Source organism: Haliotis rubra, unplaced genomic scaffold, assembly GCF_003918875.1.
Source record: "Haliotis rubra isolate DU_JTF1 unplaced genomic scaffold, ASM391887v1 Scf927, whole genome shotgun sequence".
NCBI classification, from domain to species: domain Eukaryota; kingdom Metazoa; phylum Mollusca; class Gastropoda; order Lepetellida; family Haliotidae; genus Haliotis; species Haliotis rubra.
The window spans coordinates 88530-107418 of record NW_025767665.1 but is presented as its reverse complement, the minus strand read 5'-3'; the positions used below and the strand labels follow the sequence as shown (position 1 = coordinate 107418).

The window sequence follows — 18889 nt, the reverse complement described above, 5'->3', positions numbered from 1 at the left end:
TCAAACGCATGAGCATCGATCTACGCAATTGGGATACAATGGCATGTGTAAACCAAGTATGGTTTTACGGCACTTTTAGCATTTTTCCATCAATATCACGGCGTGGGACACCAGAAATGGGCTTCACGTATTGCACCCATGTGGGGAATCGGTCCCGGGTCCGCGGCATGAAGAGCGAGCGCTTTAACGTCTAGCCCATCAACAGCATGAGCATCGATTTGTGCAATTGGGATACGATGGCGTGTGTCAAACAAGATGACACGTGTTGCCTCCTACAATATGCACGGGTTGCTGAAGACCACTTCTAACCCTGACCTTCACGGGTACAATTTGCCTTTTGCGCCCAGTGAAATCTGTCTTGACGGACAGTCAAGTCTTGTTATTCAATGGGACTGTCGTTATACGTCAGAATGAAGCCTATGTGTTATCAAAGAAGTAAGAAGCAAAACTGTTAAGATTTATTCAAGGAGTCCATACATTGCCTCCATTCGTCATATCATTCTTTCGAGAGTTACCAATGCATGTATATGAAGAAATTTGTGAAACGATCAAGGACTATGAAGAGTATTAATAAATGACTTGCACCAAAAAAACCTCCGCATAAAAGTAACAACAGTAACCTAATTCCATGGACTAAACAACATAGGCGTTAGCTAACATATAGTCTGCTGCACCAGTGGTTGAACGTCATCAAAGCCAGGATTGATATAGCTGGTTTCTATGTAGTTGTCGTTGAGAATGTCTGATGCGCTTTCAGACAGCACTTCATCAGACTCTTGTGTGGAGTCGATGTGTACCAAACCGAAAGATGTCCAAGGATTAACATGGCGGTTGTACTCCGCCTCAAAGTCTAAGGACTTCACAGAAGGTACATCGTCCACTACAGGCGGTAAATCGTCTTCTAGTTCCTCCGAAAATTCACTGTTTGCGTCACAATTGGATAACGTTTCTAATTTTGATTCCATGAGTGATTCATACATTCCGCAGTAAGTTTCCTTTGTGCAGCCACCGGTAACATCCCTGCAGTATGCGTGCTGGGGCACGGGCGCGGGTAGTGAGATGTTCCTCGACTTCACACTTGCCTTCACGTCACAATCCAGGTCACTGGAATGGCCATCCATTTCCAAACAATCAAAATTTATTTCATCATGGAGATCAAATTTTCCATTCGGGGATTTGAACAATCCTAAATCACTTCCAAATTGTAACCGGAAGTCGTCATTGTCAAGGTCACAGTCAGTGCTCACTCCCGACGAGTCCACAGATGTGTCCATATGTTTGACTCGTCGGAGTTTCTTGGAATGAAGTTTCCTGCCTACTACGCCTTTCGTGTCGGGCTTTTTATTGCACTCGCCCAATCCTAAATACGACCAATCAATATCGGGAGAAAATTCAGTGGAATCGTACTTTTCTCGCAACATTTTCCATTTACACACACCAAATGAATCCATGTCCTTCGCCTTGGATACCTTCTCGTGGGTATTACTGACGTGGTTCAAACCGGACTTCTCCCAGTAAACACCGTACTTCCCATCAATCTTGTTGGTCACAACATCAATCTGGTGGACGAGCACTCGTAAATCTCCCACAATACCGTGTAGGTTCGTGATGACGTTTTCTAGATTGCTGACCATGTTCTTGACAGTGTTCCGTACAGCCGTGCCGCCGTCGACTCTCATGTCATATGCTGGAAAAGGGCCCTGCCTGTGGCCCGGACCAAACCTCATGTTACTGTAGGCCTTGTGTTGAGGGGAGCCATGTGAGGGGTCCGCCATCATGGCCGCTACGTCACACTACGTCAACACCATCGACAGCGGTGTGGCTCACAACGATGCATCGCGCGAGGTCGGTTACCTGACAAAGAAAAAAACATGAACATATATTTTACATATTACAGATTACATACGTCATTAGTCAAATATATTATTCAAAAGGTATTTTAACAATACTGAACGGTGTATACCATCACGAATTGCAATCGATATGGATTCTAAATCTTACTATTATTGATTCAAAACATGAATGGTTAGATATTGACATACACTTCACGCTCCGACTAGCAGGCCGCAACACATGTTCAGTGCCACTGTTTTCATAATGAATAATAATGGGAATGTAGAACCAGATGTCAAACAAATCAACAAAATACACGAATGCCAATAAATCCACGACGAATTCACTTGACATTGGGTAACCTTCACGATTTGTCTATGCACACGAGTAACTAGAGAGAGACTTTTTACCCTTAACGCAGATTTTGCTTCTTCACACGGGGAACATGTTTAAAAGTGATCATGCGCACGGCTGCAGTCTGAAGCATTCCTCTACCTGTTAAACAGCTCCACTTCTGTCAACGGATAATGAGGTTTTGTAAGAAGGAACGGCTATCAGATACATGCTTACATTAACCTATAGTCACAGGTTATACCCACTCTGCTGTCAGGACGACCGGAGACAACGTCTACATTAGAAGCTACAACGTGCTTTTAAGTAACTGATGTCACATAAACCCCTGGACAGCAGGACTGGGTCGATATCCACCGTGATATCCACTCGACAATATGACACACGATATGCTTCATTCTCTATTGAGTGCTTCATGCTTATTAAAATTAGCCTTTCAGACATATGAAGTTATCTTGGTGCACCTTTCAGTATTTTCCACTGCGTACCATCGTTTAATCTGAGCGTATAATTGTCCTGAGCCTCCTTTCACAAAGCACTAAGGTGATCATAAGTCACTAAGGTAACTTTAGTTCAGTGTTAAAGAATGGGAGTTAAGGTTAACCTTAGTAAAGGTTGCTTCGTGAAAGGAGCCCGTGTTTATGTACTTTGGGAATCGAAATAACGAGAAATGGCAGTGTATCAGAAATGAGACATTATGTTTATCAAGTCAAAATCAAAGTAAAAAAGGTGCAATAAACCTTTTTGACTTGACTTGACTTGTTTATCAATATATCCCGTAGTACTTATAAGATACGTTATATTTTGGATTACACTTTCTTAGTAAAGTACAGATTTAGTACTTTTGGGGTTGACTCCCATCCGGGATTCGAACCCACACCCTCAGAGTCAGGCACCTAATCGCCAGCACACAAAGTCAGCCGCTTAACCGCAATTGTGATACATATCGTTCGTTTATATAAGGTAACGGGTTTTTTCTGAATAAATATACCAGCCTTGATGTTTGTGACACTTCATACTAAACAGTATCGTATGATCAATATTCACAAATCGGTATTTGCATACACTTTATCATTTTTGACAGAGAACTTTTATGAACAGGTGCATGCATACCATACTCGAGTGAATTTATCATGTCTATATGGTGTTAGTCACGTACGAGGGAAGGGAGGCTTCACCCTGGCAGACCCAGATTGTTGTTATGGTTGCATGTTGCACACATCAATATTAACTTGTGTTTGTTGAGTCATCTTTCACAATTTGGCGTGATCGAGTCCACTGACGTGTTGATATATTAATTCGGCTCTGTCGTACCCTAACGTTTAATATCAACGTGAATAAACTGACTACTGAGTAAAGACTACTGACTAACGAATGTGCTCTGTTTATATGAGGCTTCCCATAACATGCCACAATTATATGCTGTATGGAGGAATGCTGTAAATATTTCATGGCGGTCAAAAGATTGTGTCCGATTTCTTCCTAGAATGCTATCGGATATTTGAAGGTCTCGCGGGTTACGCTTCTAACGCCCTGTTAATCAGGTACAATCGCCACCCACAAGATGAGGCTAGTGACGGGGGGTGAGACCTGTCTCCAACACAAGGATCCCAACAGTAAACAAGCGATACATGAAGTGGAGACACGTCAAGTCACCAACTCCAAGACGCTAAAGCAACCATACCCAGCTTACTTTGTGAACAGCAAGAGCACAAAACACACCCAATATATATTTCATATATAACATTGGGAACAGCTGTGCATGTTGAATAACACATGACCTTACTGAGTCTCGCAAACTTTGTAATGGTGTTCTCTTCCAATGAACATGTGGCACCAAGCACATTGCATCGTCTGTTATGTGGGAATGCGGACACAAGCTTCTACCCATTTTATACAGCAGATCAGGGACCCTATACACAAAACCTTCGTAGCTCTAAGCCATTCGTAAGCCTATGGTAAAGTATAAAGTTACGATAGGTCGCAACGCTACGGACGCTTTATGGATAGGGACCCAGCCTCTAGTGACTTACGCTAGTTTTCAAATATACAAAATACAATTGAGTGGTCAGAAATATAACGAGGATCATGATTTAGTTGCCATCATAGAGGGTTGTTTGAAAATACCTGCATTTGACATTTTATAAAACGGGGTAACTGACGCAGGGAAGATATGCAACAAGTGTATTGTATATTATTAGCACTGATAGACAAGGAAATGAGATATGGACAGCACAACATCCGTCTCAACCACAAGGATGGGTATCCTATTCGGTGCTATTGGATCAAATAGTACCCGATAAGCTGTCTTTGTTGAAGACATTCACTAATGACATGATAAAAACACATCAAAGTTAGTTATACAAGAAGCGGGTGAACCCTTGAATTTTTCAATTTAATAACAACTTTCTGGTTTTTTCTTAATTTCCGACATTGATTGCATTTAAATAACATAATTAAAATAAAATAATTAAAATGACACAGTTCAACCGCCAATCCAACGGCTTTGAAAGAAATCCGTAAACAAAGTTAGATAAGAAAGAAGACTTATTCGAAATCGACGAGAAAAGACACATTTTGTATAATGTAATTAAAACATCATAACTTATCTACGCTAACGACCGTTTTCACAGCACACGACTTGCAGTTTGATAAGAAATATTTTTGGAGAAGAGTGGGAAGAGTCTTCGGTGGCGTGCACAGATTACATGAAGAATACAATTAGTTTTCATCTTATGAGTCACGAAGAAAAACGAAATTTTAATCTTTCATTCTCACATTCCAGATATAAGAGAAACAACACCCACCTCCAACGGTTTGTATTACAAACACGTTGTCAGCCCTGAACTATTTCCATTTAACTCCTCCAGATCTAACATTAACATAGTTTCTCTAATTACACCCGCCTAGTTTACCTTAAACAACAACATGACTGAGTACATGTTGGTTAACGGTATGCAGCGATGTTCCAGCTCGACATATGGTCATGCCAACCAGTGTTGGATAGGATGATCATTGTACCACGTTCCACATGGAAATACATTTAGTAATGTCCTCCATTATGACCAACCGATCTTTATTATTCATTACGAGTCCATTCACGTCTTGACCCTCGTGTATTCAGAAAAAAATAAAACTCAAAAATGAAATTATGCAGACAAATGAAAAATATAATTGTGTCCCCTCAATGTTATCTAATCAGAATGTTCTCAGTTTGGAACATGTTTCTTTACACGTTCTTTATGACGGTGATGTGAATGTGAGGGATCAAGACGTGTAACGTATCCACGCATCCTTATGCAAAGCATTGTGTAATAGTTTTCCAGCTCGTACTAAATACTCTTGCCCCGCCTCTGATGTAACAACTTAACAATATGCAGATTTATAAATATATACTACCACGTTTATAAAAAATCGCTTACGTATGATATAACACTCGATCATTAACAAAGAAGAAAAATATGCTTTGCGCCTCTGTGATTTTCACCCCTCGCTTTTCGCCTCATTTCCCCGTGAATATAACACTGGTCTGAAAAATCTCAAGACATTTAGGCACCGACCATAATGATATTCTGTGCGAGTCAAAATAACCTGCTTCAGGAACATAACATATGTGTCTTTGAAAGGAGGAACCGAACCATTGGGGGGGGGGGCGGTTTGGAAAAACGTTATTTCAAGACATCGATTATGTCGACATACCAATGTAATTCGTAGGTACAAATATTATTTAACGTATTGTTTATAACCTCTGATGATGACCAGCAGAGTCACTTATCGCAGGCTGTACAGGAATGTGGTATGTATTGTACCGCTGCGGTTTCTGGAAGTTGTTAGCGACTTGGGTTTAATGCCGCTTTAGAGAAACCCATGCGAACGGTGTTAGTGTTGAGAAAGCAAGAATTTTCAGAATTATTCTGGAATTTGCACCGACCATAATCGGATCCTCTCATGTTTAAGGTACGCAACTCTGAACAGCAAATAGTGATGTCTTACACGACTGGACCACTGGAAGGACGGCTGGAAATTTGTTTTTAAAGAACGCCTCTTTCTGTTGTGGGGCGGTGTGGTAGCCTAATGGTTAAAGCGTTCGCTCGTCAAGCGGAAGACCCGGGTTCGATTCCCCACATGGGTACAATGTGTGAAGCCCATTTCCGGTGTCCCCCGCCGTGATATTCCTGGAATATTGCTAAAAGCGGCGTAAAACCATACTCCCTCATTATTTCTGTTGTGATCATGCGTCAACTGACCCGATGCTACTACAGAATCTGACGCGCCGTCATGTAACTGCAACATTGTTTAAAACAGCATTATACCCAAGTCACTCAAGTGGTTCCCTCAAATTGTCCGTCACTTTATCTTAATTCCAACTTGTATTAATTCATAATGTCATCATCAGCTACAAGGGTAGATCGAACTACGAAACAATTATGTCGTTTTTTTACGTCGATGACGTACATCAGAAATACCAGAAACAAAGATTCGTTATCTTCCCATGTGTAAATATAATCTGTGGAAGGGACCATCTGTTTTATTGTAACCGACGAATGAAAATCTAGTTAATCTGACATAATTAATCTCGCCCGACTTTGGACCACACGCGGTCCAATCACCTAAAACCAATCATGCTGACCACTGTGTGTGACCGCTAGCCTGGAGATATACAACCTTCTGTTTAAGGACTCATGTCGCCCCGAACCAGCTCAACTCACAGAATTATCAGTAACGTGACAGCATTGTTTGTAGATTAATCCACAATTTAGATATAATACAATACGATACGACACGACACGATAGACTACACTACGATACCGCATCGTATCGAATCGAATCGTATCGTATCATATCATATGATATCATCATATTCAGTTCAATTCCATTTACACCCAAAGAGGTTGTTCACCGCCGCACTCTAGGAGGATTCTAGTAATATGAGGGCGCACTGTAAGTGACCCGGACCAGACAATCCAAACAGTGTCTGATGCTAGGGACCAGCTACCACGGGGCGACTTCTGCTGTAAGGTTTTTAATTTTAATTAAATTGAACCCCGCCGCTGTAACCGGTCTGGTAGTGTCGAACCGATCGCTTCCCTAACGCCCTGCAGTGGGCGGCGGGATTATTACATGACATTTTGACAAAACCTTCCATAGAAACATGCATGTGTTATTGAATGTATTAAAACACTACATTTAATCCAGTGTAGTGTTCGTTACATACATTTCTCTGTGAAGATATAGGATGTTCTGTCACAAAAATCATCAGTGTAAAGGATGAGTTCAACCCCGATTGTCCAGTGTGTTAAAACTATATTTTGTGAAGGTACCATTGTCTCGTTCACACAGTTCTTTAGCCCGAATCGAATGAAATTACGTCAAAACATTTTAGTACATTACTCTCAAAGGTGTGATATATTCTGCATTAATTTGCCAATAATAGTTAGGCGATAGTAACGTCACCTCCGAAGCAATGTTGTTTCAGGGTATATGTCTTAATATTACGGGGACGTCATACACTGCAAACAAGGACTTTGAACGAGTACTGGGTGGTGTGAAAACGGCAATGGTTTGAAAACAACTGTAGTTACTTCCATCGGGGTTTTGCCCGTACTGTTCACAAAACCTGATTTCATCAGTTTCGTTTCCCCAAACAATGCTACCCTCTGGCTCGTTACCCTGTCTATTGGAAGAAAATGAACGACATAGCTGCATCTCAAAATCAGATTCACAATGCCTGGATATCAGGGTCAGTGACCCCTAAATGACGTTATATAACATCCGAGCAATATTGGTCCGCTAAATATATGTTGTATACGGTTATTGTGTTTCATGAGTAGGTTACATGAAGCTATCCTGTCAAAGTGGGATCATGTGCCAGAAGATGTGGTTATAATTCTTGGTTCGTCAGCAACATAACCTTAGTCGTGGAATATGATCATATGACATAATGATCGGTTCTTCAACAGGCTGATGTACCAGACATTCAACTATATCCAGTACCGATGTGCCCGTCATTCATCTCCAATCAACACCGATAAGCCAGCCATTCAACTATATCCAGTACCGATGTGCCCGTCATTCATCTCCAATCAACACCGATAAGCCAGCCATTCAACATCCACCGATACTCATGTACCAGACATTCAACTCCAACCAATACTGATGTACCAGACATTCAACTCCAACCAATACTGATGAGCCAGGCATTCAACTCCAACCAATACTGATATGACAGACATTCAACTATATCGAGTACCGATGCCCGCCATCTCAATCAACATCCACCGATACTCATGTACCAGACATTCAACTCCAACCAATACTGATGTACCAGACATTCAACTCCAACCAATACTGATGAGCCAGGCATTCAACTCCAACCAATACTGATGTGCCAACATTCAACTCCAACCATTACTGATGTACCAGACATTCAACTCCAACCAGTACTGATGAGCCAAACATTCAACTCCAACCAATACTGATGAGCCAGGCATTCAACTCCAACCAATACTGATGTACCAGACATTCAACTCCAACCAATACTGATATGACAGACATTCAAATTAAGTGAAGGAGGTTGGAGAATGGTCATTTTTCACACACTGGAAAGATTAGGTTCTCTAAGGTTAGAGAAAACTGTGACAAAGTACGCATACATACTTAGAAGATATGTGCAAATGATAAAGTTTTTTGTTAACTCTAAAATACGTAACTGTGAGATCTGTCTGTGAGTCTGCGACTAAAGATTACCCAGTCTTCAATATTTTCCGAGGAAATAGTTTTCGTCCAAGACTTTCTTATGTTCAACATTACAAGCGTCATCTAAGATTATGGAAATGCCTTTTTCGCAGATATCCTCAAGTAAAATCATGGCATTCATTTCGGTGTGTGCGTGTAGTGTAGTCTTGTATCAGCGTTTGTATGTGTTTGTGTGAGGACGCATAGGTGTGGTCACCTTTGACAGAGCAACAACGATTGAGCAAAAACCTAACCCCCCAAACCTGTCCGCCGGGTTCGTTACCGGCTTGCTATGAAGCTTGCGGTCGTCAACAATAAGTAAATATATGAACATCGTCACATATATTCTCTTTCATTTCAATCTCCATCGGTCTGTCTGGTGTACATGCACTGGATTGTTTTGTTCTGTTCGTCTGGAGACGGTAAATACATTGCCAACGTTTCAGTTGATCGTTTCATCGCTAAGATCTACCCCTTGGGAAACAGACGATCTAACAGAGGACAGAAGTGCTTGCAAAACAAAATCAAATCTCTTCTCTGAACATCTTGAAAGCGATTTACTCCCTGAAGGATTGGCGTTCTTAAAACGGATTTACGTATGAGGCCAGAAAGTTGTATTGTTCAGTGAGAAATTTCTAGTACACTGTTTTTATCAAACAGAACTGACTTGCCAATCAGGAGGACCTATCGGTTTTGAGTATGTACATCTCGCATGATAGTTTGGGGTAATGTTAGTTCTGAATACTGGTACTATGAGGCCGATGTACACAACAACATGCAGAACGTAGAACAGGCGTTAAATATACATAATTAGAAAAACCGCTGCATGAGCAACGGTTAAATATATCTCGGTTAAGGAACGAACGCATGTGCAATGTCGACGCATCATGTCATTCAGTTCGGTGTTTTCTTCCTTCCAAAATAACCTCAGATGCTGCATTGAGTATCATGTCAGTCACGAGGGTGCCGTATACCTTTCGTTACGTTCGTCCATTTCCGTAATGTGCAAGATGACATTAGGCTAGTCCCGGATTGACACAAATGGGCGAGTACTTACGCCACCAGCATGTCACCACACTTGGTCCAGGAACTCGGTTACGTGTCCTTGGATTGTACTCCTTACGTCACTGTTGTGATATCCGATATCAACCCACGTACATTGATAATAAATTATCTCTTTCTGTACACGTTATTCCAGTACATACACGCTGTGTAGGCCTATTATGTTCACTACTTATCGCTTTACACTGAGCTATGCTCTATATACCACTTGTGCAGTCACGCATTTAATTCCACCAAGTGCAGGGGATATTAATTCCTGTCTGATGACATATGTTTTTTTCCTGCATCAATGTCGTTGACATTCCCTTCGACCACTTGGCAACCTCCATCGGCTCCGACGACGTTGCACATCAAAGACTCCGAACAAGTAAGTCGCGTCGCTCACAGTCTTCCTTTGATGTTGTGAACGCTGGTTACCATCGACGGTAAACGTCCATGACAACGTTGTTGTGATATATAGACGACGCTGACATTTGGAAATCTTTTTCTGTTGTTTTAGAAGTTGAATGACCAATGTCAGTGACAGATACTGAATATGTCGCCGCAAAGTGCAATGCTTCAGTGACGGAAGGAGCTGTTTGATCGTAGTTTGCAAGTGAGTGAGTGAGTGAGTGAGTGAGGTATGTTTTATTCCACTTTCAGTAATATTCAATCAATATCATGGCCTGGAAGACCAGAAGTGGACTTTAAACCTTTAAGTGGTGCAAGAGTTAAACAAAGCAATCTGATGCAAATAACGGTCATTTAAATTAGCGCGATGAGTCTACTTGTCTGAGAACGTCAGTCAACACTAACAAAAATTGTCCCTACAGCTCTCTCTGATAGACATAACCTGATTCCAAGATTTAGAACAGCAACATGTTTAAACCAACGACAACGGAACTCACAGGCGACAACAGTAGCTACTATGCCCCGTAACAACAACATCGACTACAACTCTTACCTCAGCGCCACCGATGTTGCCCTCCCCGCCCGCCATGGTGTGTTCATGAGTCACGCCCTCGGCCTCGTAATCTACACGCTATACTGCACCACCTACAGCAGCAACAATGGACGCTGCAGCACGTGATATCCTCCCTACCTGTCCTCGTTCTGGCGCGTCCATCAGGTATAGATCTGCCCTGATGACTCACCGCAGTATCACACGTGAAATACACGGTCGTACTGCTACTTTACATGCACGCACACTCTACTCACTTGTATCGAACCGCTGTGTTGTTAGTGAGCAGAGTACTAAAACTCGTGGAAGCTCTCTTTCGGCCTGCCGCGGTAAAAATGATGACGATCAATTGACTTTTGCTTTAGAGTTAGCTTGGCTTCAGGTGTCCTTTTGACGTTTTTCAGGATCGACACAAATGTGTGACTTCAAAGAATCTATCGATAAACCTAGTATATGCAACGTAGATAAAAACACATGATGCAGAATGACAAGTTCTTTTAGCTGTGGTAAGAGGATATTGGTAAAGAACACACACACACACACACACACACATTCATATATACGTAATGGGTGTCAAGATTTGTCACCGTATCCAAAACTATAAAATATAGCTTCACTTCATATATATGCACCATGTATCCAGCGCTATGATCCGTTCTGGGGACAATAATTAATAATAATATCGATACATTCTGAAAACATACTCTATCTTATTGGATTCTCTAACTGAGATGTATCTTTACATAGTCAAAATACCAAAATTATGAATAATTGAGCTATTATCGACCGGCCTTTTACTGGAAATAGGTTAGTGTGCTTCATACATTACAAACAAATCTTCAAACGCAAAGTACGAACTGATGAGATCGGCCACAGCACAAAAACACACACTTTATTTGATAATTATCTGTTGTGAGAAAGGAGGAAGTTACATTTCTTCAGATTAATGCTTAATAATTCTAATAATATTAAACCGAGCACGAACGAACCATAATCATAAGCTTTCCACAAGTCATTTTCCAAGGGATCTAAAAAGCGTCAATGTGCGGGTTTAGCATAAGAATATAACAACTGCAAATTATTAATTTCAAAATCCTCGAAAGAGAACACGAAGAGGAATCTAATTTCAGGATATGGTTTTAAAACTTTCTTGAGACGTGGGAAGTGAAATTTAGACAAATTTCGTAAAGATTGCCGAGGGCATATTCGTCAAATTGTATTCAAAGGAATCAACGGTTCGACGACGATTATCTGCTGTCATTCAGCATTACGGGAATATTTCGGCTTAATTCTCTCAAGTCTCAGACATCCTAGAAACAGCGCAAGGTCTTCCTGACATTTCCAAATAAAGGTTAACATTAGGTTTTGAAAAGAGGGAAATAAATGGATCCAATTTGATGATTTTCGCAGAGGAAGAGAAATCGATATCAGAAATCGTAATTATGGTTCCAATAAATACAATCTAAGTGGTATCATACATGTAACAAGATTCCAGCCTAAGCTGCCACTTGTAGCACTGCTGGGGTTTATCCTAGAGTGACGGCAGGACGGTAGTGGAAGAACCTAACGCCATCAGCTAATGACGTTATAACATACATATGAGTCTCATCACCGGTCATGACATCAACCATCTTGTTCTAGATGTCATCATACTGTAATTATCAATTCCCCGAAAAAAGATGATCAAAATATTTCAAAGAAGGACCTATCTTTTCAGAAATTGATTTACTATTACCTTCAGTTTCTATCAATATTAAACAAGGCCCCAGGTCCACATAGCTCAACACAATTTAGCAAATTAATAGGGTTAACATGCGATCGATGCTCTCTTCAACGATGACTCACGACAGGTGGAGATCAAACAAACGGAAAAACTCTAATATTCATGAAAGGCGTCTCAGAGGAGATGACCACAGCTTCCACAGTCTCCATTCCGTCCATCGAGTTCTGATCGATGCCATAAACAAACCCCAACACTTGTCACACACTAAACCTGTGAACAGCACGCATACAGGTGCTCGTGTTCATTGTAGACTTCCAACTCCATTTTGTGGTAGTTTGCCAAAACTATTTGCTAATGTGCTCAGTGCCGCCGTTTATCTGTGGAAGCATTTAGGTCCTATTCTGATGTTTTGACTCATGTGGCTATAGTAAATACCGATATGCCCCTGGTGATTATAGAAATAGCAAGCATGCAATATTTATTTGACTGATCGAGTGTTGATAACCCCTACATAAAGGCTCTACAAGGCTACTAATTGGTTATGAGACTGCCCGAGTGCTACAGTGAAACATCAAGCTAATAGTCTCAGCGTTGTTTATCGATGGATTAGGGATGCGTTTCGAGAATCATTTTGTCATTTCAGTTCTAATCAAATATATACTTCTTTGATGTTCTATCACGTGTACACGCAAGCCCAGCAGAGATAGACTAAGCGATCTGTGTTTTCAAAGCAACCCAGTTTTACGCTATTTTGGAACTAAACGAGTCCGAATGAAACACTTTGATTAGGATACATTTCAAACAAACTGGCAATTATCTTTATGAAAGTGTTTTAACTGGTAAACATTTCGATATCAATTTATATCACAATTAGTCTATAGTTCGTTTATACACTTTTTCTGTCATTTGATAGTGTGTAATGATAGAAAATATTTCTATCCAGACGTGTGTGGTGTCAAATCAATTTAGCTTCACTGGCTCCACCATCTCATGGTATAATCTACATTCAGGCGGATAGGATAGGAATCCAGTATACTGAACCATGGTGCATATACACGAGACAATATACAGCGCTATGAGTATATAACTGTAGTGACTGTAGAATTACAGTGCTCCATGTGTGACTGTAGAATTACAGTGCTCCATTATGACTGTAGAATTACAGTGCTCCATGTATGTCTGTAGAATTACAGTGCTCCATGTATGTCTGTAGAATTACAGTGCTCCATGTATGACTGTAGAATTACAGTGCTCCATGTATGACTCCATGTATGACTGTAGAATTACAGTGCTCCATGTATGACTGTAGAATTACAGTGCTCCATGTATGTCTGTAGAATTACAGTGCTCCATGTAGAATTACAGTGCTCCATGTATGTATGACTGTAGAATTACAGTGCTCCATGTGACTGTAGAATTACAGTGCTATGTATGTCTGTAGAATTACAGTGCTCCATGTATGTCTGTAGAATTACAGTGCTCCATGTATGTCTGTAGAATTACAGTGCTCCATGTATGTGTAGAATTACTGTAGAATTACAGTGCTCCATGTATGACTGTAGAATTACAGTGCTCCATGTATGACTGTAGAATTACAGTGCTCCATGTATGACTGTAGAATTACAGTGCTCCATGTATGCTCTGTAGAATTACAGTGCTCCATGTATGACAGTGTGCTCCATGTATGACTGTAGAATTACAGTGCTCCATGTATGACTGTAGAATTACAGTGCTCCATGTATGACTGTAGAATTACAGTGCTCCATGTATGACTGTAGAATTACAGTGCTCCATGTATGAGAATTACAGTGCTCCATGTATGTCTGTAGAATTACAGTGCTCCATGTATGTCTGTAGAATTACAGTGCTCCATGTATGTCTGTAGAATTACAGTGCTCCATGTATGTCTGTAGAATTACAGTGCTCCATGTATGACTGTAGAATTACAGTGCTCCATGTAGAATTACAGTGCTCCATGTATGTCTGTAGAATTACAGTGCTCCATGTATGTCTGTAGAATTACAGTGCTCCATGTATGTCTGTAGAATTACAGTGCTCCATGTATGTCTGTAGAATTACAGTGCTCCATGTATGTCTGTAGAATTACAGTGCTCCATGTATGACTGTAGAATTACAGTGCTCCATGTATGACTGTAGAATTACAGTGCTCCATGTATGACTGTAGAATTACAGTGCTCCATGTATGACTGTAGAATTACAGTGCTCCATGTATGACTGTAGAATTACAGTGCTCCATGTATGACTGTAGAATTACAGTGCTCCATGTATGACTGCTCCATGTATGACTGTAGAATTACAGTGCTCCATGTATGACTGTAGAATTACAGTGCTCCATGTATGACTGTAGAATTACAGTGCTCCATGTATGTCTGTAGAATTACAGTGCTCCATGTATGTCTGTAGAATTACAGTGCTCCATGTATGACTGTAGAATTACAGTGCTCCATGTATGTCTGTAGAATTACAGTGCTCCATGTATGTCTGTAGAATTACAGTGCTCCATGTATGCTCTGTAGAAATTACAGTGCTCCATGTATGACTGTAGAATTACAGTGCTCCATGTATGACTGTAGAATTACAGTGCTCCATGTATGTCTGTAGAATTACAGTGCTCCATGTATGTCTGTAGAATTACAGTGCTCCATGTATGTCTGTAGAATTACAGTGCTCCATGTATGACTGTTTACAGTGCTCCATGTATGACTGTAGAATTACAGTGCTCCATGTATGTCTGTAGAATTACAGTGTCCAGAATTAGAATTACAGTGCTCCATGTATGACTGTAGAATTACAGTGCTCCATGTATGACTGTAGAATTACAGTGCTCCATGTATGACTGTAGAATTACAGTGCTCCATGTATGTCTGTAGAATTACAGTGCTCCATGTATGACTGTAGAATTACAGTGCTCCATGTATGACTGTAGAATTACAGTGCTCCATGTATGACTGTAGAATTACAGATGTATGTCTTACAGTGCTCCATGTATGTCTGTAGAATTACAGTGCTCCATGTATGTCTGTAGAATTACAGTGCTCCATGTATGTCTGTAGAATTACTGTAGAATGTAGAATACAGTGCTCCATGTATGACTGTAGAATTACAGTGCTCCATGTATGTCTGTAGAATTACAGTGCTCCATGTATGTCTGTAGAAATTACAGTGCTCCATGTATGACTGTAGAATTACAGTGCTCCAGTGTCCATGTACTGTAGAATTACAGTGCTCCATGTATGTCTGTAGAATTACAGTGCTCCATGTATGTGCTGTAGAATTACAGTGCTCCATGTATGACTGTAGAATTACAGTGCTCCATGTATGTCTGTAGAATTACAGTGCTCCATGTGCTCCAGTGTATGTATGACAGTGTAGAATTACAGTGCTCCATGTATGACTGTAGAATTACAGTGCTCCATGTATGACTGTAGAATTACAGTGCTCCATGTATGACTGTAGAATTACAGTGCTCCATGTATGACTGTAGAATTACAGTGCTCCATGTATGACTGTAGAATTACAGTGCTCCATGTATGACTGTAGAATTACAGTGCTCCATGTATGACTGTAGAATTACAGTGCTCCATGTATGACTGTAGAATTACAGTGCTCCATGTATGACTGTAGAATTACAGTGCTCCATGTATGACTGTAGAATTACAGTGCTCCATGTATGTCTGTAGAATTACAGTGCTCCATGTATGACTGTAGAATTACAGTGCTCCATGTATGACTGTAGAATTACAGTGCTCCATGTATGACTGTAGAATTACAGTGCTCCATGTATGACTGTAGAATTACAGTGCTCCATGTGTGTGACTGTAGAATTACAGTGCTCCATGTATGTCTGTAGAATTACAGTGCTCTGTATGACTGTGTACAGTGCTCTGTAGAATTACAGTGCTCCATGTATGTCTGTAGAATTACAGTGCTCCATGTATGATGTAGAATTACAGTGCTCCATGTGTGCTCCATGTGTGACTGTAGAATTACAGTGCTCCATGTATGACTGTAGAATTACAGTGCTCCATGTATGACTGTAGAATTACAGTGCTCCATGTATGTCTGTAGAATTACAGTGCTCCATGTATGACTGTAGAATTACAGTGCTCCATGTATGACTGTAGAATTACAGTGCTCCATGTATGACTGTAGAATTACAGTGCTCCATGTATGACTGTAGAATTACAGTGCTCCATGTATGACTGTAGAATTACAGTGCTCCATGTATGACTGTAGAATTACAGTGCTCCATGTATGACTGTAGAATTACAGTGCTCCATGTATGACTGTAGAATTACAGTGCTCCATGTATGACTGTAGAATTACAGTGCTCCATGTATGACTGTAGAATTACAGTGCTCCATGTATGACTGTAGAATTACAGTGCTCCATGTATGACTGTAGAATTACAGTGCTCCATGTATGACTGTAGAATTGTAGTGCTTATGACAGTGCTGCCATGTGTGACTGTAGAATTACAGTGCTCCATGTATGACTGTAGAATTACAGTGCTCCATGTATGACTGTAGAATTACAGTGCTCCATGTATGACTGTAGAATTACAGTGCTCCATGTGCTCCATGTGACTGTAGAATTACAGTGCTCCATGTATGACTGTAGAATTACAGTGCTCCATGTATGACTGTAGAATTACAGTGCTCCATGTATGACTGTAGAATTACAGTGCTCCATGTATGACTGTAGAATTACAGTGCTCCATGTATGACTGTAGAATTACAGTGCTCCATGTATGACTGTAGAATTACAGTGCTCCATGTATGACTGTAGAATTACAGTGCTCCATGTATGACTGTAGAATTACAGTGCTCCATGTATGACTGTAGAATTACAGTGCTCCATGTATGACTGTAGAATTACAGTGCTCCATGTATGACTGTAGAATTACAGTGCTCCATGTATGTCTGTAGAATTACAGTGCTCCATGTATGACTGTAGAATTACAGTGCTCCATGTATGACTGTAGAATTACAGTGCTCCATGTATGACTGTAGAATTACAGTGCTCCATGTATGACTGTAGAATTACAGTGCTCCATGTATGACTGTAGAATTACAGTGCTCCATGTATGACTGTAGAATTACAGTGCTCCATGTAGAATTACAGTGCTCCATGTATGTAGAATTACAGTGCTCCATGTATGACTGTAGAATTACAGTGCTCCATGTGTGACTGTAGAATTACAGTGCTCCATGTATGACTGTAGAATTACAGTGCTCCATGTATGACTGTAGAATTACAGTGCTCCATGTATGACTGTAGAATTACAGTGCTCCATGTATGACTGTAGAATTACAGTGCTCCATGTATGACTGTAGAATTACAGTGCTCCATGTGTGACTGTAGAATTACAGTGCTCCATGTGTGACTGTAGAATTACAGTGCTCCATGTGTGACTGTAGAATTACAGTGCTCCATGTGTGACTGTAGAATTACAGTGCTCCATGTGTGACTGTAGAATTACAGTGCTCCATGTGTGACTGTAGAATTACAGTGCTCCATGTGTGACTGTAGAATTACAGTGCTCCATGTGTGACTGTAGAATTACAGTGCTCCATGTGTGACTGTAGAATTACAGTGCTCCATGTGTGCTCCATGTATGTCTGTAGAATTACAGTGCTCCATGTATGACTGTAGAATTACAGTGCTCCATGTATGACTGTAGAATTACAGTGCTCCATGTATGACTGTAGAATTACAGTGCTCCATGTATGACTGTAGAATTACAGTGCTCCGTGTATGACTGTAGAATTACAGTGCTCCATGTATGACTGTAGAATTACAGTGCTCCATGTATGACTGTAGAATTACAGTGCTCCATGTGTAGTGACTGTAGAATTACAGTGCTCCATGTATGACTGTAGAATTACAGTGCTCCATGTATGACTGTAGAATTACAGTGCTCCATGTATGACTGTAGAATTACAGTGCTCCATGTATGACTGTAGAATTACAGTGCTCCATGTATGACTGTAGAATTACAGTGCTCCATGTATGACTGTAGAATTACAGTGCTCCATGTATGACTGTAGAATTACAGTGCTCCATGTATGACTGTAGAATTACAGTGCTCCATGTATGACTGTAGAATTACAGTGCTCCATGTATGTCTGTAGAATTACAGTGCTCCATGTATGACTGTAGAATTACAGTGCTCCATGTATGACTGTAGAATTACAGTGCTCCATGTATGACTGAATTACAGT

At 40.6% G+C, this 18889-nt stretch overlaps 1 protein-coding gene across 4 annotated transcripts in view; it reads right to left on the bottom strand.

Annotated features, from left to right (window-relative positions):
- Nucleotides 1–445: 445 nt before the first annotated feature.
- LOC124264479 overlaps nt 446–18889 on the bottom strand; it is a 64431-nt gene continuing 45987 nt past the window's right edge. For 2 of the 4 annotated variants that reach the window (XM_046699218.1, XM_046699219.1), the window contains one exon: nt 446–1854. In XM_046699218.1, the coding sequence (XP_046555174.1) occupies nt 654–1778 (1125 nt within the window). In that variant the 5' untranslated portion in view covers nt 1779–1854 and the 3' untranslated portion in view covers nt 446–653. Of the gene's footprint in view, nt 1855–6393; nt 6416–10924; nt 11143–18889 lie in introns of those variants that run through there. The other 2 variants (XM_046699217.1, XM_046699220.1) reach the window with 2 other exon arrangements.